The sequence below is a fragment of the Erpetoichthys calabaricus genome, chromosome 18 (assembly GCF_900747795.2).
Source record: "Erpetoichthys calabaricus chromosome 18, fErpCal1.3, whole genome shotgun sequence".
Classification (NCBI taxonomy): domain Eukaryota; kingdom Metazoa; phylum Chordata; class Cladistia; order Polypteriformes; family Polypteridae; genus Erpetoichthys; species Erpetoichthys calabaricus.
This window is the reverse complement of record NC_041411.2, coordinates 58,162,715-58,189,053: the sequence shown is the minus strand read 5'-3', so window position 1 is coordinate 58,189,053 and position 26,339 is coordinate 58,162,715. Positions and strand designations below refer to the sequence as shown.

Below are 26,339 nucleotides of genomic sequence, written 5' to 3'. Positions count from 1 at the left end.
ACTATGCATTCTTATTTTTACACTATTGTTTCTTCCTTCATTTATAATTCTAAACCTGGCCCCAAGTTTAAACAATCTTTGACTAACCTACTTATATGCCTCCCCAACACATTGATGCCCCTCTGGATCAAATGTAACCTGTCTCATTGGAACAGGTCTCATCAGTTACAAAAGCAACCCTCATAGACCTATACTGTACGTTCTACCCTACACCAGGATATGAGCCACGTGCTAAGCCTTCTCATCTCCTCAGTCATACCTGGACTGGCATGAGGCACAGGCAGAACTTTGGCGAAGCCAACTTGTTACATCTGCTCCTCAGCCTGGCACCAAACTTGAAATTTGGATCACAAAACTGACAGACTACCCTTATGTATACCATTTGTTCCAACATGGACAGTGACAACTGGATCCACCCCGCTCTGGACAAGATCCTATTAAGCCTTCCAGGGAGATCTCCCACCTGTGCATCTGGAAGGCAATACACTGTGTGAGGCTGTCTCTGGAGCAAACCTTCACTTCAATCTCCCTAATGATTGAGTCCCGAACTATTACTACCTCTCTCTTTCTGGGAACTGTTTTTGAGGTGGCCTGTTGGAGCTCATACCTCAAAATCTTCAGACACACCATCTAGCTCCACAAGGACCTGAAAACATTTTGACACTTACAATTCTGGAGTTGATGCCCCTGGACAGTGTGCCCCCTTTACTTTGTGCCTTGTGACCGTGACCCACCTGTCTCTTGTCTGGTCTAGAGTCTACTCCTGTGTCACTTTAGGGAGTGCATATTATCTCTCTAAAGGACAATGGAGTCACGTCCTCTAATTCTCTACTACAACGAAGGCCAGCCAGCTCCTCCTTCAGTTCAGTGACCCTGAGCTGAAGGTGCTGGATCAGCTGGTATCTCCTGCAGATGTAGCCCTCATAGGAGACTGCTCCTTTAAGCCATCCTCGAAAAAGTCCAGTAAACTCCTTGCATGGCAACTTCTTGATTCGTTCATCAGAGACACTCAAGCCCTCTTGTGGATGCTGGACAACATTACATCTGGACACAGATGCCAGGCATTTTATCAGTTAAGACTAAGGAGCTTTGGTGTTAACGTAGCTGAAATTACATGCTACTGTATTACATATGTAAGTCATAATCCATATCAGAAGAGATTTCAGGCATTGCACGTACAGCAGTCACTACATCTGAACTTTACTTCTCAGCACTTTAACATGCTTACAGAATGGCTCTGGCATATATAGTATAAACGTCCCTTCTGACTCTTGTAATGAATAATTGCTATCATTGCACCCGTTAGTGGCAAGATGTTGATTAGCACTTGCAAGTAAGAATTTCACTGTACTGTGACCCAATATAGGATAAGAATCACCTATACATTGAATATCATAAATCTATTTTGTAACAATTCATGTCTTCTTAGGAAACCAGAAAAAGGGGTGCAGTACCTAATTGAGAGGGGCTTTGTTCCAGACACGCCTGTGGGTGTGGCACACTTCCTGCTGCAGAGAAAAGGCTTAAGCAGACAGATGATTGGAGAGTTTCTGGGCAACCGACAGAAGCAGTTCAACAGAGATGTTCTGGAGTAAGTGTAATGGGCTAACATGCCACACTTGTTTTCTCACAAACATGCACTCTGCTCTGGTAGCTTTTAGAGTACATCTTCAGGGTGAATTTTGTCTGCCATGACACACACCATACTAGACCAAAATGCCCATTTTCTTTTAGTTGTGTGGTAGATGAAATGGATTTCTCAGGAATGGAACTAGATGAGGCACTACGGAAGTTCCAGGCTCATATCCGTGTCCAAGGTGAGGCCCAGAAGGTTGAGAGACTAATCGAAGCATTCAGGTGAGTTAAAAGGAAATTATACTGAACCAGTGTGTTAGATGATTGGTAAAAGCTGTATAGAGGCATGAGCAATTTCACCTGCTTGGTGGAACACTGTTCTATGCCTTACTGTTGATTTTTCTTACTTTTTGGTTCTGCCATTGCCAGCCAGCGATACTGCATCTGCAACCCTGGGGTGGTACGGCAGTTCAGGAACCCAGACACTATCTTTATTCTGGCCTTTGCCATCATTCTCCTAAATACAGACATGTATAGCCCTAATGTAAAGCCAGAGCGCAAAATGAAGATTGAAGACTTTGTCAAGAATTTGCGAGGTAAGATACATTTTTGCAGCACCTTGTGGCATGTGCTTGTCAGTTTATACCATACTGGAGAATTTTAGAGAAGAGTAAATGTTTTCTTTACAGACAATATTATTTAATTGGACTAGCTTTTTCTTGTATCTGAAACCTTTGTGCAAATGGGCTCCTTATTTAATGTGATTTAAATTTTTGCCCTGCGTTTAAATTTTAAAAATGCCTTGCTTATCTTCCTGTTGAAGCCACTGCTTTGTAAACAATTCAACTAAAACATTGTGAGCAAAACACAGTGTGAATTATAAAGTATTAAATATTATTCTGCCATTCAAATTAGTGTTTCCTTAATAGAAGGCCAAAACAGACCTGAGTAAATATAGTCTTATAATCACTATCAAAAGTGTACTTTTCAGGAAAAAGAATATTAATCTTGTGAAGCCTTTTTAAATGAAGGACTAGAAAAACAACCAGTAATATTAGGCAACAGGCTCCAAGAAACCACTATGGCATACTGGGATAAAGCACATTAAGTGTCTTGCAATAAGAACAATTATTTGAAAAAGACTAAGGCCAAATGCTCAACTATGTGACCTGCAGGAGTGGATGATGGAGAGGACATCCCCAGAGAAATGTTGATTGGCATTTATGAGAGGATCCGCAAGCGGGAGCTAAAAACAAATGAAGATCATGTATCTCAAGTCCAGAAGGTCGAGAAGCTAATTGTAGGCAAGAAACCGGTAAGCTGTGGTGTGCACTGTTGGAGTGACTGGCCATTGCCTAATGGAAAATAGAATCAAGCTATCCTACACATTGGGTAGCTTTAGGCTATCATCCCTAGTAACCATTCTGTTTCTTTTTCTTGTCTTCATGTTTATCTTTTTACATATTTGAAACAAAATATTTGTATTTGACTCATATGCTTCCCTTATTATTTGATCCTGTTAGATACCAATGTGAATGGTCACCATACTAATCAAAATTGTAATTTTCAAAATAGAATAGAACTGCATCAGAGTAAATGTTTTACCAAAGCAGTCCTTCTGATCTTCTCTGTTTATCATTTTCATTAAAAAAAATACACAAAACAATAAAATTTTTATAACTTGCCGTATTACTATCACCATCTAATGTATGTGTAAAGTGACAGTGTTTCTTTAGAATCAACTGAATACATTTTTAATATTTTACTTTTTACATAAATTATTCACTTACCTCCATACCAGTCTCAGCAGATTATTACCATTTTATGCAGTTCTTGCACATGTTTCTTTTTTCATCTGGTTCCTATGGGTTTGTTATAAATGAGCTGCTGGATTTAAAAGCGTAAATGAGCACTAGAGGGAATTAGGGAGGAAAGAAAAGGAAAATTAATTTAGTTCTACACAATAAGTTACTTTTTTGCTTTCATTTGAGGCAGTGTACTATATTTGGATACTGGGTAAGAAGTAAGCTGAGGTCAAAGTGCCAACAACAGCCAAACCTTATCATGTTCATGCACACATACTCGTGTGCTATGAGGAAGCCCATGTACCCATGCTCCCCACCCCATCCCTTAATATATTGTTGGAACTCATCAAGTTCTCGTGGTCTTGTTTTTTATTTTTTGTCTACTTCAGTTAGAATTTATTTTTGGCACCAGAGAATAGAACGTCTTCTGTGCCATACCTGACCATAATGCTTAATTTTTTCATAGATTGCTGCTGTTTGGCAGCTCACCTTAAGTACATTCTTGTTCTAGGTGGATGCATATTGGGTTACAGTGTACATTATCTTTTTTGTTCTGGTAACATTTAATCCAACATAGTAAATACACCCGTTGAGTGGCATGAGTACTTATGCATAATTCTGGTCGATGTAGCTGACAACTGTTTGTGTTCACTAGACTCTCATCAGCTGTTAGTAGATTATTCATTGTAATTGTCCTTATTTACAAATATGGTGGAAGTGAGAAGACAATTATCTCACTGGTATGCATCCTCAGGGTTGGCCAGTGTAGAATATAATTGAGCATCTGCATGTATTTCTTTCATTCAAGGACTATAAAGGGGAAGCAAAAAACTACAAAAAAGTATGCAGATACTGTACATAAGTGTGTACCATAAAGGCAAAGATATCTTTAAGTTATACAGAGGGTTCTAATGTTTCACACAGAAGAAGGATGCCTGCAAGTGCATCCATTTCTAATCTGTGGAATGGCTTGTCCTGGGGAGGCAAGGAAGGGTGCCTAAACTAGATTGCACCATAGACACTGAAGTTGCCAATAAGAGCTGCAAATTGATTCATCAGCAGAAACCTCTACTTCAGACTGCATTAGTGACATCTCCTGTTTTCACAGACAAGCAGGGGATGCTAGCAACTCTCCTGTGACAGTGTCAGACCCAGTAACAAGTTGTGATATAATCAGGATCTCCATGCCTGGTTCAGTGCTATATAGGATATTGCCTATCATTTCTTCAAAGCTCAATTTGAATGGCCTTGCATGCTTTGTTGCATCTTGTGAGTGAACCTGCATTGAAGCCTTGCTTGATATGTAAGCAGTAACTAGTTTAATCTACATTTATATGAAAAAGTAAATACACCTCATGGAAGTTGTTTACTTTTTCATCATATTTGAACAGGCAAACAGTAGATCTTCATGCAAACAGTGCCTACAGATAACGGTGATATACTTGAAAAAAACCAGAAAATTTGCCTTTTCAATCATTTATTCAACAAAAATATCAACAGATGTAATAGTCTATTGGAGGAAAAGGTAAGTACATTGTTGGCTAGTATCATCACCATTAAAAGAAATTAATTCTTGTTGGGGAGACTGCCCACCAGTCTCTGACATCTTCTTCTTTCGGCTGCTCCCGTTAGGGGTTGCCACAGTGGATCATCTTCTTCCATATCTTTCTGTCCTCTGCATCTTCCTCTGTTACACCCATCACCTGCATGTCCTCTTTCACCACATCCATAAACCTCCGCTTAGGCCTTCCTGTTTTCCTCTTACCTGGCAGCTCTATCCTTATCATTCTTTTTCCAATATACCCAGTATCTCTCCTCTGCACATGTCCAAACCAATGCAATCTCACCTCTCTGACTTTGTCTCCCAGCTGTCCAACTTGAGCTGACCCTCTAATGTACTCATTTTTAATCCTATCCATCCTCGTCACACCCAGTGCAAATCTTAGCATCTTTAACTCTGCTACCTCCAGCTCTGTCTCCTGCTTTCAGGTCAGTGCCACTGTCTCCAACCCATATAACATAGCTGGTCTCACTACCGTCCTGTTTACCTTCCCTTTCACTCTTGCTGATACCCATCTGTCACAAGTTACTCCTGACACTCTTCTCCACCTATTCCATCCTGCCTGCACTCTCTTTTTCACCTCTCTTCCACAATCCCCATTACTCTGTACTGTTGATCCTAAGTATTTAAACTCATCCACCTTCGCCAACTCTACTCCCTGCATCCTCACCATTCCACTGACCTCCCTCTCATTTACACACATGTATTCTGTCTTGTTCCTACTGACCTTCATTCCTCTCCTATCTAGAGCATATCTCCTCCTCTCTAGTGTCTCCTCAACCTGCTCCCTACTATCGCTACAGATCACAATGTCATCAGAAAACATCATAGTCCACGGGGACTCCTGTCTAATCTCGTCTGTCAACCTGTCCATCACCATTGCAAATAAGAAAGGGCTCAGAGCCGATTCCCTGATGTAATCCCACCTCCAACTTGAAAGCATCCGTCACTCCTACCGCAGACTTCAACACTGTCACACTTCCCTCGTACATATCCTGCACATCTCTTACGTACTTCTCTGCCTCTCCCTACTTCCTCATACAATACCACAGCTGCTCTCAAGGCACCCTGTCATATGCTTTCTCCAGGTCCACAAAGACACAATGCAACTCCTTCTGGCCTTCTGTAAACTTCTCCATCAACATCCTCAGAGCAAGCATTGCATCTGTGGTGCTCTTTCTTGGTATTAAACCATACTGCTGCTCACTAATCATCACCTCACTTCTTAACCTAGTTTCCACTACTCTTTCCCATAGTTTCATGCTGTGGCTCATCAGTTTTATTCCCCTGTAGTTACTGCAGTCCTGTACATCCCCCTTATTCTTAAATATCGGCACAAGTACACTTCTTCTCCACTCCTCAGGCATCCTCTCACCTTCCAAGATTCCATTAAACAATCTGGTTAAAAACTCTACTGCCATCTCTCCTAATCCATGCTTCCATAGGTATGTTATCTGGACCATTTTTCATCCTCTTCATAGATGTCCTGACTTCCTCCTTGTTAATCCGTTGCACTTCCTGATTCACTATCTCCACATCATCCAACCTCTTCTCTCTCTTGTTCTCTTCATTCATCAGCCTCTCAAAGTACTCTTTCCATCTGCTCAACACACTCTCATCGCTTGTGAGTATGTTTCCATCTTTATCCTTTATCACCCAAACCTGCTGCACATCTTTCCCAGCTTGGTCCCTCTGTCTAGCCAATCGGTACAGGTCCTTTTCTCCCTCCTTAGTGTCCAACCTCTCATACAACTCATCATACGCCTTTTCTTTAGCCTTCACCACCTCTCTCTTCACCTTGCGCCTTATCTTCTTGTACTCTTGTCTACTTTCTGCATCTCTCTGACTATCCCACTTCTTCTTTGCCATCCTCTTCCTCTGTATACTCTCCTGTATTTCCTCATTCCACCACCAGGTTTCCTTTTCCTCCTTCCTTTTTCCAGATGTCACACCAAGCACCCTTCTTGCTGTCACCCTTGCTACATCTGCTGTAGTTTCCCAGCTGTCTGGTAACTCTTCATTTCTACCCAGTGCCTGTCTCACCTCCTCCCTAAACTGAACCTTGCAGTCTTCCTTTTTCAGCTTCAACCATTTGATCCTTGGCTCTGCCCTCACTCTCCTCCTCTTCTTGATCTCCAACGTCATCCTACAGACCACCATCCTATGCTGCTTAATAACATTTTCCCCTGCCACCACTTTGCAGTCTTCAATCTCCTTCAGATCAACTCTTCTGCTTAGGATGTAATCTACCTGTGTGCATCTTCCTCCGCTCTTGTACGTAACCCTATGTTCCTCCCTCTTCTTAAAATATGTATTCACCACAGCCATGTCCATCCTTTTGGCAAAATCCACTATCCTCTGACCTTCTTCATTCCTCTCCTTGACACCATCCTTGTCTCCACTGTTCCCTTCACCAAACATGCCCGTTGAAATCCGCTCCAATCACCACTTTATGTCCCTTGGGTACACTGTTCATCACTTCATCCAACTCACTCCAAAAATCTTCTTTCTCACCCATTGCACACCCAACTTGCGGTGCATATGCACTAACAACGTTCATCATCACACCTCCAATTTTCAGCTTCATAATCATTACTCAGCCTGACACTCTTTTCACCTCCAAAACACTCTTAACATACTTTTCCTTCAGAATAACTCCTACCCCATTTCTCCTCCCATCCACACCATGATAGAACAATTTGAATCCACCTCCAGTCCACATGGCCTTACTTCCCTTCCATTTAGTCTCTTGCATGCACAATATATCAACCTTCCTTCTGTCCATCATATCTACTAGCTCTCTCCCCTTACCAGTCATACTGCGAACATTCAAAGTTCCTACCCACAGTTCCACTCTCTTTACTTTCCTTCTGCCTCCAGACATGTCTCCCCCTCTTCTTCTCCTTCTTCAGCCAACAGTAGCACAATTTCTGCCAGCACCCTGTTGGCTAACAGTACTGGTGGCGGTTGTTGTTAACCCAGTACTCGACCGATCCGGTATGGAAATTTGTTTTGTTGTCCACATATTGATTTGGCAAAATTTTACACCAGATGCCCTTCCTGACGTAGCCCTCCCCATTTATCCGGGATTGGGACCGGCATGAAGAAATACACTGGTTTGTGCATTCCCTGTGGCTGGGTTCCCACCAGTCTCTGACATCAACTTGGTGAAATTTGCAAAATTCCTTCAATTGCAAGATGTTTTGTAGGATTTCTTGCATGTACTGCCCATTTCAAATCCTCTCCCAAAATTATTTCAATAGCATTCAAATCTGGGCTTTAAATAGGCCAGTCCATAACCCTCCATTACTTCTTTTTGAGCCATTACTCCCTGGCTTTGCTAGTGTGCTTCAGATCATTATCATGTTGAAAGGTCCATTTCCATTTCAACTTCAACGTTTGGACAGATGGCCTCATATTCTCTACAAGCACATTCATACATTGCAGAATTCATAGTTTACTTGATGACTAAAATCAGCCCAGATCATAAGGCAGCAAAAGCAACCTCAAACCTTTACATTTCCCACCACCATGCTTCACAATTGGTAAGAGGCTCTCCTCCTGAAATGCTCTTCATTTGCACTAAACATATCTACTGTTACTGTGGCCAAACAACTCTGTCTTTGATTCATCTGTCCAGAATTCATTGTACCAGAAGGATTGGTCTTTGCCTGTATGTTCAATGGTAAACTGCAGTCTTTCTCTGACTATCATTTTGGACAGCAAGGGCTTTTTTCTGTCACACCTCACATGCAGGTCAGATTCGTGCAATCTTTCATTTAGTATCAAATGATCAGTTCCTGAATTTTCGGGACCCACGTTTCCTGGATAAATTAGCAGTTGTTTGAAATCTATACCACTTGTAGATTCTTTTTCTTACAGTGGATATTAAAGAGAACACCAGACCCTACATATCTGTGGTTTAACTAAGATGGGTACTACTCGTATACTCCCTAAGGAGGTTCTAATCATTGGCACCTTATCTAGAGTACCTGATTGTAATTTTACAGATTTGAAGTGGTCATAATTTTTCACATGACAAATCTGCATTTTTGTTAATTCAAATTATGAGAATAAATACACAATGTCAATTTTATGTGTCATTTGTTCAAGTATATCATCCTCAACTGTACGCACCGTGTTCCTGTTTAAATTTGTTGAAAAAGTCACCTATTTTAATGAAGTGTTCTTACTTTTACACCTGACTTTGTATGAGTTGCAAACAAAAGTGAACAGAAGAGCATCCCCAGACAAGCTACAGTGTTGGAGACAGTGTTGCTGGCTTGATAAAGCATAAAGTCTTTATTGGGTACTTATTTGAATAAAACGGAGGGTCTTATGAGGACCCCCCCTGACATTTCTCATCTGCCACTTCAGATAGCCCTGATATCAGCTATCCAAAACATTAATGAGAATTGAACTCCCATCACTGAAAATTTCCCTCCAATTTTGGTTAATGAAAACAGGCAAATGAATGGTTTCCTTTTTAATTTTACACAATTTGTGATTCTTAGTATTTTCTACTATGTTGTGATGAACTATCAGAGTACACAAATGTCTTCGTCCATTGTATTACTTCAGTTTATCAGTGTTTCCTGGTCTGGCTCATTTGTTTCTGCTGAAACTGTTTTTGCAAGAGATGCAGAAGAATGTTTTTTTAGTAATGGCAGATGTCCAGCAGAAGCAGCCCTGATTGACACTCACACTCACAGGGCATGACAACGTTACTCACTCAACTGCAATTATAGGACATGCATTGCAGTGCAAGCCAACCCCATGCCAGAAGACAGGTGGCAATGTACACCTCCAAGCATGAGGACAGATGGGATTGTCTGCTGGCAGTCCTTCAGAGCCACATGGCTGTCCTTTTTGTAGCTGCTAAGCAAATAAACATGTTTCAGATGCCAAATGTTTTCTTGCTTACTGCATGTTGAAGGCAACCACTTTTACGGAGTTTTAGCGCATATAGATAATCTGTAGAATACGCAGGAGTCTTTCTGCATTCAAGTTGAAAGCTGTTTTTATTCTTTATTGAAAAACCTTAAAATAACCAAGTTTAGAGATATCAAGACTGTTTGAAGAAAAAACTATTTTAGTGGAGGACAAGCAGGAAGAAATCAGTTCTCTGACTTTATGCTCATGGCAACATTAAAATTCGGATGTATAGCAAGACTTGTACGCCTACTCCAAAAGCAATCCAGGAAAGAATTAGTTTGCTTCTTAAATGTAACACTTTCTTTTTTGTGATTAGTTTTAATTTAAGGCTTAAACATAGAGTACTGGAGCAAAAATTGAAAGAAAAAAAAATCTAATAAACCTTCACCTCTCTACCAGGGCTGAAATATAGTGGAAAACACAGCATCCCTTGAAAAAATGGGGAAAGACAGAAATAACCATTAATACCAAAAAGGCATAAAATTAAGGAATGAAAAATATATCAATTTCTGCTCAGCCACCCCATACACCACACCAAAGAAGAAAAGGGAATTAGGAGCATAAATGAATTGAGAAATGAATACATAATTTATAATTAATCATACAAGTAGACTTCTAACACATTTCAATGGAAAGATGGGAACAGTTATTAATTTTTTAGCTGTGTCCTCCAGTAATGTTAGGTTTAAAAACAAGGAAAACTAATGATGGTTAGGAAGCTTCCATCTGGAAATAAGATATTTGTCTGTTATGGTGCCTGCAAAAAAATAATTTATTTTTGAAAACAGAAAGAGATTAAACATATCTTTAAAAAAAGTTTAGGAGTGAATGGAAATTTAAAATCCTTAAGCCACAGCCTGGAGACTGAATGGTATAACCAAAACATGTGAAGGAGAGTACCTGAAGAATTTGGAGCAAAATAGTTCATGTTTAAGCACGTTGGGGGAAGGTTTGAATAATGATAGTAGACCATTTGCAATTGGGCATATTTGTGATTAGGGTCATTGGAACTCAAGGAAATATTTCTGAGAATTAACCCATAATTTACATCTGAAATGTGTGCCCAAATGTTGAATACAGAAAGGGATTTGTAAGAAGAGTTAACTAAAAGAGTGTAAATTAAGAAGGCAGGGTTTTTTGAGAGAGAATAAGATAACAAAATAAAAGGCAGGTGATTGTGATGTTTTAAGAACAACACTCAGCTCTTTTAAGGCAGAGAAAATTTACAAAAACAAACAGAATGAGTAGGTAGGAATAATGAGCTGAGAATATGCATAAACCAGCAGTGGGGAACTGCAGGTTACTTCAAGAGCACAAGTGTGAGGATTATGTTTTTCTGGTTTCTTTAGATCCTTCAACACCATCCAGCCATCCGTTTTAAGAGATATGCAGGTGGATGAACCTTTGGTGTACAGGATAATGGACTGTCAGGCAGACTGCAGTTTGTGAGGCTCAAGGACTGTCTTTCTAATATACAGTAGATGTGAGCAGAACTGCAGCATGATAAAGAACAATCCTCTTTGTTTTTCTTTTCACTCGGTACACCTCAAACTGTATAACACCAGGTCATGTCACTTGGCTGAAATATGCTGATGATTGTGCACTAATGGGGTGTATTGACAAGGGAGATGAGATAGAGCAGAAGTTAGCTAGGGAACATTGTGTCTTGGTGCAGAAAGAATTGTGTGCATCTTAACATCAGCAGAACAAAGGAAGTGGTTGTTGACTTTCGCTGCACCAAAAAGCCTTTACGCTTGGTCACAATTCAGATTGCTGCTCTGGAGGTGTTGCACTGCTCCAAGAATTTGGAGATTCACATCAATGGCAATCTAGACTGATCTCATAACATGCAGGAACTATATAGAGAAGGGTAGAGTAGCCTCTTCTTTTCTTGGATACTGCACTCCCTTAATGTGGATAGTGACCTTCTTTACATATTCTAAATCTCTGTGATAGCCAGGGAGATTTTGTATGCTGTCGTGTGCTGGGTTGGTAACATCATTTCAAGAGATGCCCACCAAATCAATAAGCTGATTTAAATAGTAGACTCGGATATGGGATACACTCTTGGCCCCCTGGAAGAAGTAGTGAAGGAGAAAATGAAAATAAAACTGAGTGCCATTATGAACAGTGATGCACATCCTCATTCTGACAAACTATCACGGAGTACATTCATCCACCAAATTGTTTAGCAAAGTTTGCAAAGAAACACTACTGGAGCTCCTTTATACCAATGGCAGTATGCCTGCATTGTGCCTCACTGTGACTAACTTCTGTATTTAACTTTAGCCAAGTCAGAAATTTTCTTTCTTTTTAGTCATTCTGGTATGTATTTCAGAGGGTGCTTGTTGTTTGGCACAATACTGTCATAACTTTTATTTATTTGGCTTCTGTAAAAATCCAAAATTCTTCCTGGGCACAAATAAAGTTTTCTCTATCTATCCATCCATATGTCCATCTATCTATCCACCCAAAAAATTATTGGACCATAGAGGATATACACCAATGTAAAAGAAAACTTTTTTTCAAAAAAGGGTGTGGTTAATTGATGGGAACCCTCCAAGCCCCAACCATATAATTTTTCAACCAGGCACCAAGTTTGCAAAGCATATACAATGATGGAGTGAAAATGAAGTTCCCAATTATTTAAGAACAGGGTTAGCAATTAAAATTTTGACACAGTGAAAGGTGCAACTGGAGCAGATTCAACAGAAATCGTACAAGGCTCAAAGGAAGACTTGAACCAGAGTTGAATTCTGTGAACTACATAGCCCTTGTAGCACTTGATGTAATTGAGAGTTAGGAACAGCAAGGCCAACATTATCCATGGAGAAAATAAAAATAGCATAATTTGAATGCAGACTTCTGACCTTCCAAACAAATTTAGAAATTGTGGGTCTAATTTTAGACCAGTAACGTGATGGCAGTAGAGGAGGAAATCTTTGAACTAATAAAGTTGATAGTCATCATTCAGCACAATCAAAATCGTGTAATGGTACGCATCCTCTAAAAAAACCAAGAAAATAAGCCGGGGCTCTCCCTAACCTTCCCAGAAGAGGTCTTACCTAAGGCAGCCTGATCTCAGTAACCTTACTAACTGGCCTCAGCCTATGCAGCCTCATTAGGGGATTTTGCTTCAAAATTTAAAAATATATTTTAATGTCCCAAACTATCACAAATGCCTTTCAATGGAGAGGAGAACCCATAAAAACCTCAGTCTTAAGGATAAGATGAATGAAAATCTTTATAAATTAAAATATTTATTGATAGGAACAAAAGATCAAAAAATAGCAAAAGAAGGCAAAAATGAAGGCAGAAAGGGTTGGCAAACCACAGAAAAAAAAATCCAATTGTAATCCAAATACTCAAAAGTCAAAACAGAAGTAATAAATTCACAAATCCAGAAAGATCGATACTCTGGACAAATCAATGAAGTGCTAAGGGACTCGCTTCCCAGCCTCAGTTTGCGGGCTGGAAGTGGTCCCTTGGCAATGGTGTATGTGCAGTCCCATCTCTTGGGGTTCTAGCCACAAAATACAAGGATCATCAAAGAACTGTACAAAGTATATGAATAATAAATTTTAAAACATATTGACAGAAATTACATAAACACATGAAACATACTTAAAAATAAACAAAGAAGATGCCTAAAACGGAAAATATAAACGAGGCAGGTACAAAACCTAGACTAAAACATAACAGCAGGAAGGGAAAGATTAAATTTAACCAAAAGTTCAGAGAATTGATGACTTCTTTAAGAACCTGTTGATAATTGTGATACAGTGAAAGTTAGATTAAAGAAAATATCTTTAGTAAGGTATTAAAACTGAGAAATAATAAGGTATTCAAATGAAACATGAGATGTTTGAACAGATTATTGATTGGAAGTAAAATCAATTTTAAACCAACTAATTGTATAACCAGATATATCACTAAAACTATCACAAAGCTGCAAAACATTTGAAATGTCTGTAGGGCTTTTTGTTTTATTAAGAAAAGATATATAATGTGCAATAAAGAGATACAGTGTCATATAATAACTGCAGGGACCATATGAGTGAATCACTACAGACAATGACTCAAGAGACAAAGTATACTGCAGAAAGACAGAGGGATGGATGGGAACTGTCTGAGTTAGTAAGGACAACAGCAGAGGCAGATGAATACAAAGGTTTGATCAATTGAAGAAAGTTGGCATATTTGTTGTGATGTGATACAAACAGTTTAACTGATCAAAAAACCTTCCCAAAATTAAGAAGAAGCAGAGCAGCAGGGGAATCAAGACCAGAAGTGTGTCAATAATATGTAACAGTCTCAGTACATTATCTGAAGCCTGATAACTATAACAGTTTTTATCCTTTATGGTAGGATTCTAGCTAATAATTTGACAATTAAGAAATAAAGATTTATAATTTTGGCAATGGGTTGATCCTTATTACGTTTAGTAACAAAATCACAGCCATATTGAAAAAGGGATGCAATTTCAGATTGTTGAAATAAAATATTAGCATCAATAACAAAGAGTCACCTAGCAATTCCCAGAAATATGTTAAAAATTCTGGTAAGCCATTATAGCTGGTGCCCTACCCTTCTTTAATGTTACAAGGGCTGCTAAAATCTCATAGGCGGTGGTGAGTGCATCAAGAAAGTCTGCATCTTTAGAAAATTGTGTCACTTTCAGAGAGGACAAAAATGACAGATGAAGAACCATTTTGTGCAGAGATCAGCGAGACAAAAGTAGATGAATTCTGCGTTTATCTCTTTGCTATCGCATGTGACAGGACCATTGTTTGATTTTGCTTCAGAAACTGACAAGAACATCTCATTTCTGTGTAACTGCAAAGCAAACATGTGGCAGAGTGACATTACAACTTTAATGCATTCTTGTGTGACCATTGTAATTGTATATTTGTCTGTCCTCACTTTTTTACTATGTATTATAGTAAATAATTCTGTATTATAACATTTGCTGATTAAAAAGATTAGCACCAGCAGCCTTAAAAAATGTGCATCATTTGAAAAGAGAGAGGAAAAACAGTATTAATATGTTTTGCTAAAGTCAGTGTAGGGATTTTTGTTATTTTATATTTCAAAATCCATACTTAGCCTAGATGATTAATTGTCATGATAGGTTTTTTCTGGATCCATAAAAGACCTGTGCCCACCTCCTATCCCCCTGCCCTTAATAGCTCAGCACTGCCTCCCTCCAGTGTCAAATCTATTTATTGCTGGCACTTGTTTCATTGATTGTTATTATCAGTGACAGTATTTATTGAACTTTTGGTACTGTGTGTTTGGGATTGCATTTGTTGCTATGTGTCTTGTTTTGGACTTTGTATACTGCATGTTTATTTTATTTTATTTGTTTATTACTATTAATTTATTTCTTCCATTGTATCCATTTTTTAATTCACTTGCTTTCTTGAGTATTTATTAAAGATCTTTGATGTTTGTGGGAAAGTTGAAACCAGGCATTAAAGTCCTTACCATTTAAGTTGCTGTTATCAGACTATATAAAAGGGAAATACAGTAAATAGAGACCTGGGGTCTCATGTATAAACGGTGCGTACGTGCAGAAATGTTGCATACGAACGTTTCCACGCACAAATCGCGATGTATAAAACCTAAATTTGGAGTAAAGCCACGCACATTTCCACGGTACCTCATACCCTGGCGTACGCAAGTTCTCAGCTCGGTTTTGCAGACTGGCAGCACCCAGTGTCAAAGCAGTGCTACTGTTCTTGTGTGGTTACCCTTTCTTTCTTAGATCCACAGTGGGTTCGCTTCCCGGTTCCTCCCTGTGTGGATAGCGCTTTGAGTACTGAGAAAAGCACTATATAAATGTAATGAATTATTATTATTATTATTCCTGACGCGGCTTTATAAATACACTGAAACTAACTGCATATTGTTTATTAGTGTAATGCATCTGATTGTAATTAACCTGTAACAATATAATGGTCCAGGGAATAGCCATAGTATTCCAAATACCATAACTGCTTTAGCGTTGTTACTCTCACTGCACCTTCTTTTTCGTCTTTCAGCTGCTCCTGTGTCAGGGGTTGCCACAGCAGATCATCTTTTTCCATATTACTCTCACTGCACCACTCAGAGTATTTATATCACTGTATCTGAGTTTGGAATCACAGCAGCAGCTGATCAGAAAGAGAATTATCGGTATACAGCATCAAGCACACGCTGCCTCAGCCATGGCAAAACGCTTCAGAGCCTTTCCTGTACAGACCTCGCGGTCCAGAAACAGTTTTTATCCCAAGAACTTTAAATACACTCAACCAGTCCATCAAGTGCTCCTTGTAGAACTGTTTGTACTTATAAGTACAATTACCTCGCTGTAAACTTGCAAGACAGTTATAATATTGCACAACCTGTGCCACTTTATAAAGTGCATATTTACATATGATGACGATATTATTTTTAAGATGAAATGCAGCAAAATATGTTGATTATACAGTATTATACAGGTAAAACTTTAACTTCATTTAAATAATCTATATTGTTAATAATTAAACATGTGAGGACACGGTGCTGCAGCGCTAGCTAGTTCACGGATTGTTCCTACCTCATGCTGTATTCTTGCTGGGCTGGCGCAACACTGGAAGGATAGATGGGTAGAATAATTAAACACGTACTACGAAGATATTTCAATGTTCCTTAAACGTTTTGAAGAATCATCATTCTAAGCTTACAGATGGCTTAACGTCTATTACAGAACTGATTGTGTGACGATTGGGTACATCTGAAAGAGACAGTACTGCTGCAATAAATTATTTCATCGAAGGTTGTGGCGCACTGCGCCACCATTTTCTCATGTTTAATAACATGCTTTCATTCCTATCATCATGAAAAAGATATCACGTATACATCTCAGTATTTTAATTATTCAGAGACCTGTAATATTATGAATGTAATGGATTCTGTGTCCTGTCGGAGGAAGAGAAAGGCCAGAAGCACATAGTAATTCACACACATAGAGCACATAGAAGATCAAATACAAAACAAAGCATTTAATGTGCTACTTTAGTTACGATGGGATTTGAGAAACTACTAAATTAAACAATTTTAAGATGAAGTTTATGATGTTCTACTTTAATGACAAAATAAACTACGTGATTAAAGTGGAAATTCCGAGATTAAAGTTGACATTTCGAGCTTTTTTCCCCACTGTGTGCCTATTTTTTTTTTTCTCTGTACCCTGATAAGCTTTCATATGACAGTCAGACGGTGGGCTACAACTCGCCTTTTCACAGCGATTTTGATATGTGACAACTTCTTTTTTATTTCGGGCACTGTGTGACTTTGTGAACTTGAGCTTTCGAGTTTCTCCAACACTATATGTCACTTGATCAACTTCCTTTTGTTGATTATATCACTGTTTAAACCAACAAATAGTAAGTTTTTCCTTGCCTCCACTTGGTATTTGCTGAAATTCTTCTGTTTTCCCCCATGCTTTTCCCATTGTCTTTTCACAGAATGCTGAGCTTAAGGGCTATTTATATTGATTTGCATATTCAAAGAGGTGTAATTCTGGGAGGAGTTTGGGTGGGGCAGCAGGCGCATGCATGTGTTTTAATTTTCACGCTGATCGGGATTTATGTAGCGGAAGAACGTGGAAGTTGGTGAACGCACAGATTTATGCATCTGGATTTTTCTGTGCGTACGCACATTCCCGCTTTTGTGCTTACGCCATGTCATAGTGTGAGTTCTACACACGGCATTGTACATGAGGCCCCTGGTACTTATTTAGATTCAACCCAATTCCATATGTATGCTTGCACAGCTTTTAAAAAGCAATAACAGGGGCTTGAATGGTAGCTTATTAGAGGTGCTGGACTGTGCCTTTTACAAATCACTTGCCTTCTGTCCTCCTCATGAGTATTTCACTTGTAACTGACCATGTGTTTTTTTTTATTACTCCACAGATCGGATCTCTGCACCATGGACTTGGCTGTGTAAGTGTTACTCTGTCTTCAGTGTTCTACTTTATCTCCCAATTCTTTTTGTTGTCTATTTTGTGAATTTCTTTTTATTTTGAAAAGCTGCAGTGAAAAAAAAGTTTGAAATGTTTTAGTTTGAAAGGAATTTTTTCAGGGGGGAAGCAAAGAGGAATGGTGTCATGTGAAAAAAAGGTTTGGTTGTAAGGGGCATCAGGATGTGTTGAGAATTGAAAAAGTGGTGGTGTACATTACACTCCAAGGAAACTGGTCATCTTTATGTTCTTCACATGTCACATGAGGCCTCAAGAATCTCTCTGTGGTTCTATGTCTTCCTTTGGTGCACCCTCACAGCCATCTTGGTCTCCTATAGGTTCTGTCTCTGCCTCATCGACGGCTAGTTTGTTACTGTAGGCTGTTTGAGGTGCCAGACCCTAACAAGCCTCAGAAATTGGGCCTTCATCAACGAGAGATCTTTCTCTTCAATGATCTCCTTGTGGTAAGCAGCGCAGTTTTGTTTTCCTTGTTTTTAACTTGGGGTGTCACTGCTGGCATGCAGTGGAACTCGGGAAACTTTTCATTCATGGCTTTTGTAGTCTTTGGTCACATGACACTGATGACCCTATGTGTAAAAATGTAAAGCATCATGAAAACTATTAAAGACATAAATACTCACACTATTTACCAGTATTTCACATCGGCCCTGGAAAGTGAATTTGTGCATGACAGCAAGCTTTCAGCTTACAGTGACATTTAAGTAAAATCATTTTGTCATTTTTTTTTTTTTTTTTTGTTTTCAGGTGACAAAGATCTTCCAGAAGAAGAAAAACTCTGTGACATACAGCTTCCGCCAGTCCTTCTCTTTATATGGAATGCAGGTTCTTCTCTTTGAAAATCAATGTAAGGCTTCCCTCACACCTTCCCTGGAAAAAAAATGCCTCGGCCATAGCACATTCTGAAGTGGAGTGTAAATTAAACCATGACAGAGACGGGATGGTGGTAAATTGTTGGATCAGCTAAGATGTAGGTGTAGGGGTGAATGTGCACTCAAGCATTAAGGATTTGCTTTCAGCAATTAGACCAATGAACATGAAAGACTAATGTGTGAATAACATTATTTGAGTAGAATGGCTCTTATATGCAGTGTTTATTTCCATGCCTGTGGCGTCATATATGTCATATTTACAAACCCTGTTGTTATTCTGACATGTTTCCAGATTACCCCAATGGTATAAGGCTCACTTCGGCTGTTCCAGGAGCAGATATTAAAGTTCTCATCAATTTCAATGCACCCAATCCTCAGGACCGCAAAAAGTTCACAGACGACCTGCGAGAGTCCATTGCAGAAGTACAAGAAATGGAAAAATACAGGATAGAGTGTGAGCAATGGCCCTTCTGAATTTATTCCTATGTGTTTTGTGTCGGCCGTTGCTAGAAGTTGAACTGGAAACAAATGGTGACAGTATAAGCATGCTTGTCTTACCCTGTCTGTTTAATTACAGCTGAACTTGAGAAACAGAAAGGTGTGGTGAGGCCCAGTATGTCACAGAGTTCGGGTCTGAAGAAGGATGCAGGCAATGGAAACTTGAACCGTGCTAGCCTGGATGACAGCTATGCCACTGGGGAGGGGCTGAAAAGAAGTGCGCTGAGCAGCTCGTTGCGGGACCTGTCAGATGCAGGTGAGGGCGGCCTTATACAGTGGAGCACTGCTTAGGGATAAGACCACCGCCACGGTAGAGCAGGGTTTTTTATTGCTCCAGGTGCCACGCCAGCGGAGTTGTGCATCATACCATGGTCGCTGTTTGTGTCAGCACCGCAGGTATGCGCTGCTTGCGCTCTCGTTGCTTCTTGTCCGTTTCTTTGCATTGCATCGATGAATGAAATTGAATGAAGCCTTAGTACTGTCCTCAGGGTGGCCTTCTCTCTCGCTCTTTTTTTGTTTTGTTTTCTCTACGTTTAAACAGGTTTACCTTTTGGGGCTTTCCTTATCCCCTTGTGTTGTCATAACTTCTTGTGTCTTTTTTGGGAGCAGCGATCCCTAAAATCAGTCCAGCTAAACTTAATTCTGGGGGGCAGGAATAAGCTGGCTGCTCAGCTTTCACCAGGTCTCACACTGAGATGCCCACCTCCCAGGTTACAATTAAGTTTATGCCTCCCTGACCATCCTGGGACAGAAATATGAAATCCACTTCCAACTCCAGCTTTCTACAGCGGATCACACTGAGAATAGTGGAGATTCACTTCTTGTCATAGCTCCACTAATGAAGCAGACAGACATGGGTGGGAGGGTGTGGTTCTTGTATCAGTGTCTTCTCCTCTCTCTTGTATTTTGATTAGTTTTCTTTCCTGCTATGTCTGTAGAGCAATGCATTTGTCTCTGAGAGCTATCTCATAATCTATTTTCTTCATTTTGTTTCCTGTTTTAGTCTAGACACCTGCTGTGTTAGTGACCAATGTTCACCAAAACTTTAGTTCTGTTTGTCCATCCCCAGTGTGCAAATGTATAGACCTGTGGAGTTTCAGACTTAAGTCCTCAACGACGTCTAGTATTTTGTGTTGTAGATCACAGACTTTTTTTTCCACTCCTCATGCGTTGCAATTGCAGTTTCTGTGGATCTCGAGTCACAATTTCTTATTTCAATTTTAAAAACAAATAAAGGGACTTGCAGTTAGCCTTCATCTGTGAACCTGTAAGGTTTTACTGCTTTCCTTAAAGTCTTTGGACAACAGTAATTGGCCTACCATCCAAGACAAGTAAGTTTTAGGCATCAGTCCTTGAAAAATTTAGGGACCTTGAATCCAGTCTTCAAAAATAATATGATTTCACACACAGTTCACAGTGACTCTTGGTGTTTTAGATTTTAGTCTTTGTAGACCTCAGGGCCCTCCCATTCATCATACCAGGACAGGTGGGCTTTCAGGCTATGCACTCAGCAGACTTAAGTAAATGCACATATAGCCCTTATAAGCCTGGTGGAGGGACGGGTTCAAATTTCAGTCCTCAGGATAATTGGCTAGATTTCCATCTAGTCTTCATTGTTCTGCATTCCTAGACCGTCACCTTGCCCTCTGCTGCCCCTTAGGTGTACCCACTTGGCTCTTACAGCCAAGGAAAAGTGTGTGTGTTTGTATCACTGAGGTGTGTGTCCATCTCTAATCTGTGGTATTGCATGTCCTGGGCAGGCAAGAGGGGCCGCCGAAGCAGTGCAGGATCACTAGACAGCAATATGGAAGTAAGTAGGAAGCGACTGCTCTGCAGCTGCTCAATGTCATCGTGTGCACTCTGAAGCCTTTCTGTTGCACCCCTCTGCTTTCTAGGTGACCTTCTTTTGGTTTGTTTTTCTTTAATTACGTGCGTTCCCTGCCTGCCTCGATTAATATGCATGCCGTGGCTGCCTGCCGGGAGGAACTAGCACACTCGCAGCAAGCATGACTCGGCGATTCAGACTAATCCATGCCACTGGTGCACTTTTTTTTTTTTTTTTTTCTTACTTGGCACCGTGTGGACGTGAAACGTTTGTAAGGCTGTGCCCCACACTGACACACTGCAAGTTCAGAAGGCGTGTGTTCTCTTAACCCCTCATGCGCCACACTCGGGCTTTCCCACGCCTGGGAAGCACAGACACGTCATGGTGTCCCTGCTACATCTCCAGCGAGACTTGAGCTTGCAGCAGCAAAAACTGGATGGGTTGAGGAGTAGCAGAGGATGTGGATTTCATGAGATTTCATTCATCAATTCCAAGTCACCGTGTCACGTGTGCAGAGCGGCGTTCTGTTAAAACAACACAGGCCCCTTGCCATGATATTCCACATGGGCTGCGGGCCTTTTCCCTGTCGCTGTGTGCGCTGCTTGTTCCCGCTTCTGCATGTTGTGCATGTTTGCTAATAGACTTCTGCTTTTGTCATTGGCCGCAGTGGTAATGAGCGCCAGCGAGATTTCTGTTTGTCTATCTTGTCTGTCTGCGTGTTGTGTAAGAGCTGTAGCCAACACCGCCCGCTCACATGCTTCCACCCACACAGCTCTTCATGTTTGTTTGATTTAAACAGGATGAAGTATGAGAGTGACACCCCTTTCTTGTTTCCTCCAGGGCTCCATCATTAGCAGTCCTCACATGCGCCGGAGAGCAACGTCCACTCGGGAGTGTCCTCGGCCTCAGCAAGGACTCCCCAATTCTTCCTCACTCCTGGGAACACTGTTTGGAAGTAAGAGAGGAAAGTCGTCCTCCCAGGGCCACCCTGCCCCAGGCCCTTCTCTTCCTGGTCCATCATCCCAGCATCCGTCGTTGCTTCCTCACCAACATCATAGTGGGCCATCAGAAGCCATGACTCACCATCCGCAGTACTGCCATGTGCAGCAGAAACCACCTCCCTACCATCATCATCATCACTATCACCCACCCCAGCATGTTCAGCACCTCCCACACCAATACCATCAGCCCCCCTCATATGGGCCACACGGTCACAGCCATGCCTCCCATTCTCAGCACCAAGTCCATCATCATGGACAGCCGCAGCCCTCCGCCCCGCCTCCTACCAGCAGTAAGCCAAAACACAGTGGCATCAGCACCATAGTCTAGAAGAAGAGAGGGCAGGAGGAGCCATCCTTGACTCAAGAGGGCAGCAGTTGTGAGCGTCCATCTGCTGACCTCTGTCCAGATAACAGAAACTGGGAACAAAGTTCATGTGTGTGTGGAGGCACAAGTTTAGAAGATGGACAGAGAGGAACACTACAGCTCTCCTACCTAGCCAGACATGAGGGACCTGTGCTTGTCTGGCACTAAGCAGCTCACTTTGCCCAAGGCTCAGTCCACTTTGCTGTTTGGGAAAATTTTAAAAACAAAGACTAAAAAACAAGAGCAAGGACTGGGGAGGAGAGGAGAGAAGCCCCTCCATTTGCATTTAATTCCCACCCTGCCCAAGGTGCACTGTGAGGCCTTGCAGTGAATGTGCCAATTTAGAAGCCTCCACCGCTGCAGGTTAAGACGATAGTTGGCGCAGCCTACACAATAGTTTGCGTCAACTTTTGAAACAAAAGCAGTATTTTAAGTACTTCATTCGACACGAAAACCCCTTATGTGTTCAACAGCAAGAGATGTTACACAGCACAGTGGGTCTGGACGGCATGGTGCCTGGGCGCCATTGCTTTATTTTTTTCAAAGGCTGTTAGGAGCAGTGTACTGTCCTTTCACTTACTTGCCACACTGTCCTCTGCCCCTTTACGTTTTACTCAGCAGGCTGAGTTTGCCTCACCTTATTAGCCAGCTGCACTGTTGGCTCTTTGGTACTTAATTGTCATGTAAAGCACCCTGCACACCCCCCGCCATCATCTGTACGTATTGCCCAGCCTTTGTATTGTGCGCCCTGCCAACTTTACCCTGGTCACAGGCTGGCAGCTTCCAGTTTTTCCAAGGCGGAAGTGAACAGGCACACCGCTGCTCACTCGCCAAAAGGATCAAAGCATTTGGTGGTCCTTGCGTCTCCCCCTGCCCGCGAACACCTGAGTAGCGGCATGCTCTTTTCTCACTCCAATTTCTTTACTATTTTATAACATTCTTTAAAAGAAAGAAGTGTTACTTAACTCTTGCTCAGGCCAATATTCCGAGTCCTTATGGCAGTCGTTTACGTTCGCAGTTTGTTTTGCACAGAAATAAAAAAGGAAAACTTTAAAAACGGGTCACTTGCACACTCTCGGTGGAGGTCAGATGGGTTTGATTCCGCTTCCCGTGACTATTCAGACCCCGTGTTGCACACGCGTCGTGTCCCAGCCACAGACGGACCAGCGCCCCAGTGCCCCAACCCCGTAGCTGCTCTTATTATTAGAAAAACCGAAAAACTGTGTCGTTCGTATTGTGCACTGAACTGGTGTCTGTCACGCGTCCTGTCATGCATTCTCCTGAAATCTCAACTCAATATGACTGTTAGCACCCAGTCACGCGTGCGGCAGCCCACCCTTTCAGTTTTTGCTTTTCTTCGCAACACGCACCGAACTGCTGGATGCAAGCCGCGGTCACCTCACGAACGCACCGGCGTGCGACACGATCTCTTCCTTAGACCGCAGTGTTAGTTTCCCCGCGTCATGTAGCAGACTGCAGCGGTCACCTCGCATGCTTTCGTCCTTTTTGAGTTCCCTTGGGTGACTCGCGAGTCCAAGACGTTGGTAAGCGAGCAATAAGCCGCACACAGCGCGGGTACCGGAGAGCGAGCGGCACGGCGGGACATGTGGCTGCCCGAGTGGGACAACGATGAATCAACGAATGTGTCTTTTTTCTATATGTATGTATGTATATATATATATATAAATATATGTCTTTTCTAAATGTTCAACGGGACGACTTGTCTGATGGCGTATAAAAGACGCTCGAAGTGTTGCGCCTCTCCTGAAGTACCAGTGTACGGTCTCGTACTGCTTGCCGATGTCCTTCCCATATTGCATTGCATGCGACAGGAGGCCCGGTACCGCATCGGCGGCTTCCTTCTCGTTTGGTTTTCTCATCCTCCGTGTTGGTTTGCTGTCTCATAACTCAGCAGTGTGCTGCTTCGCTCCAGCATGTGAGCTCTTGTGCCTGCAGGCTGAAAAATGATTCTGTAAATAGAGCGTCGCGCGGCACACGAGCCTGAGCGCCCGTCGTGTCCTCCACACAGCTGGCAGGGCCGAGTTGCGAGTGCGAAGGACGGGGACACGACGCGAGGAAGACGAGTGCTTTCATTTTCGTTTGCATTCTGTTTGTAAGTAGTTCTATCGATGTCCAAATATAACTGTGATCATGTGAAGAAAGCAAATAAACTATCTTAACATTTGTCCTGTCTTTGTTTCTTGGAAGCAAGGGTGAAAATGGGCACAAAAAAACTGCGGTTTGGGGTGGTGGAAAGAAAATGGATTCGGATATGCTTTGGCATGTGTGTTGTAACGGGATGGGCTATGAAATAGTTGGATCCTTGTGCTACAGATGGTACACAAGGGCAAAATGCTAAATTAAAGTTACAATTGCAATGGGACTTTACAGTAAACTGTTTGCTACAAGCTGAAATTATGAGGTCACTGTGGCAAAGTTACATTTGAGAATCAGCTTGGGTTAGAAAGATGGTATTTCATTAGTATTAGTGGGGATATTCGTCTGATTCAATGGCAACACACAACAAAATGTGCAGCATTATGTGTACAATACGCTCATGCATCAATGCAGTGCCTTATGTCTTGTGCGGCTTTGTATTCCTGTCTGTTGTTACTAGCTAGGCTGAAGATGGACACAATTAGAATAGGCCATATACAGACAAGGGACTGCAGGCAAAAAGGTCCCAATATTCCTTCTTAGACACCATGGTGGAATGATCTAGTGGAGATAAAAGTGCTCCAGGACAACGCGTCTTGGAAAGGATGGACAGCATTAGCCATGGTGACCTCTAAATGTGCGGTCATCCTCTTTTCTGATACAGCCTCTAGTGAATCCAGGGTTAATTCCATAATGCAGCTGGCCTTCCTGATCAGTTTATTCAGGCATTTGATATTCCCAGCGAACCATAACATAGAATGGTACACTAGCTACCATGGACTATTAGAACATCTCAGCAGAGGTGGGTAGAGTAGCCAAAAATTTTACTCAAGTAAGAGTAGCGTTAACTTCAAAATAATATTATTACTCAGGTAGAAGTAAAAAGTAGTCATCCAAAAAATTACTCAAGTAAGAGTACAAAAGTATTTGGTGAAAAGACTACTCAAGTACTGAGTAACTGTTTCAATGTAATAAATGATTTATTTTTTAGAAATGTTGTAATAAGACAGACAAAAATATAAAATAATATGCAAATTCTGCTATTTCCAAATAATAAAATAAAAAATGAGTAAAAATAAATAACATCTTTACAAAATAAAGATGCACAAATAACACAAAGTTCCAAATCTGTTTTTCACAACAAAGCTTTTGAAGCCAATACTTACAGTAGGTAACATGTATGTTTGAACAGTGCAAACTACTTACAGTGACATGATATACTGTACACTGACAGTATAATACTGCATATTCACTTGCCCTCCAAATAGCACAGCTGATAGAAAATAACATTAGAACAAGGCAGCTAGTGCATGTACAAGAAGTCTCACTTTACCTTGACTGTCTGTGTCTGTGCGTGTTTGGTTAAAACGTGCTTGTTCTTCACTCAGTGAAGTGAAGGTTAAGCTTCAGCAGGAGTTGGCTTTCATTTTTCATGTATTCTTTCTTTCCCTGTCAGCTGTCTGTGAGGAGTTTGTGCCGCTATGCCGCCACAGTTTGTGTGAGGTCATGTGACTGCATGGCTACGTCTGATTTGTGAAACGGAGCCGTGTGATTATTGTTGCCATGTCTGATTGGTAAAATGGAGTCTTGTGATTATTGTTGCTACGTCTGATTGGTGAAACAGTCATGCAGTAGATCCACTGGCTTCTTCTCTCTGGCAAAAATATAGCGTATATAATGGAAAAAAAGTAACGATTCGAGTGTTGCCCAATGTAGCGGAGTAAGAGTAGCGTTTCTTCTT

At 41.1% G+C, this 26,339-nt stretch overlaps 1 protein-coding gene across 5 annotated transcripts in view; it reads left to right on the top strand.

Moving 5' to 3' along the window:
• iqsec1b (IQ motif and Sec7 domain ArfGEF 1b) overlaps nt 1–24,626 on the top strand; it is a 207,776-nt gene extending 183,150 nt beyond the window's left edge. For 4 of the 5 annotated variants that reach the window (XM_051921425.1, XM_028825435.2, XM_051921424.1 and 1 more), the window contains 11 exons: nt 1,430–1,591; nt 1,735–1,857; nt 2,005–2,171; nt 2,751–2,890; nt 17,817–17,846; nt 18,202–18,327; nt 18,629–18,728; nt 19,046–19,207; nt 19,331–19,507; nt 21,012–21,061; nt 21,917–24,626. In XM_051921425.1, coding sequence (XP_051777385.1) covers nt 1,430–1,591; nt 1,735–1,857; nt 2,005–2,171; nt 2,751–2,890; nt 17,817–17,846; nt 18,202–18,327; nt 18,629–18,728; nt 19,046–19,207; nt 19,331–19,507; nt 21,012–21,061; nt 21,917–22,405 — 1,726 coding nt within the window. In that variant the 3' untranslated portion in view covers nt 22,406–24,626. The remainder of the gene's footprint in view (nt 1–1,429; nt 1,592–1,734; nt 1,858–2,004; nt 2,172–2,750; nt 2,891–17,816; nt 17,847–18,201; nt 18,328–18,628; nt 18,729–19,045; nt 19,208–19,330; nt 19,508–21,011; nt 21,062–21,916) is intronic. The other variant, XM_028825437.2, reaches the window with a different exon arrangement.
• The last annotated feature ends 1,713 nt before the right edge of the window (nt 24,627–26,339 follow it).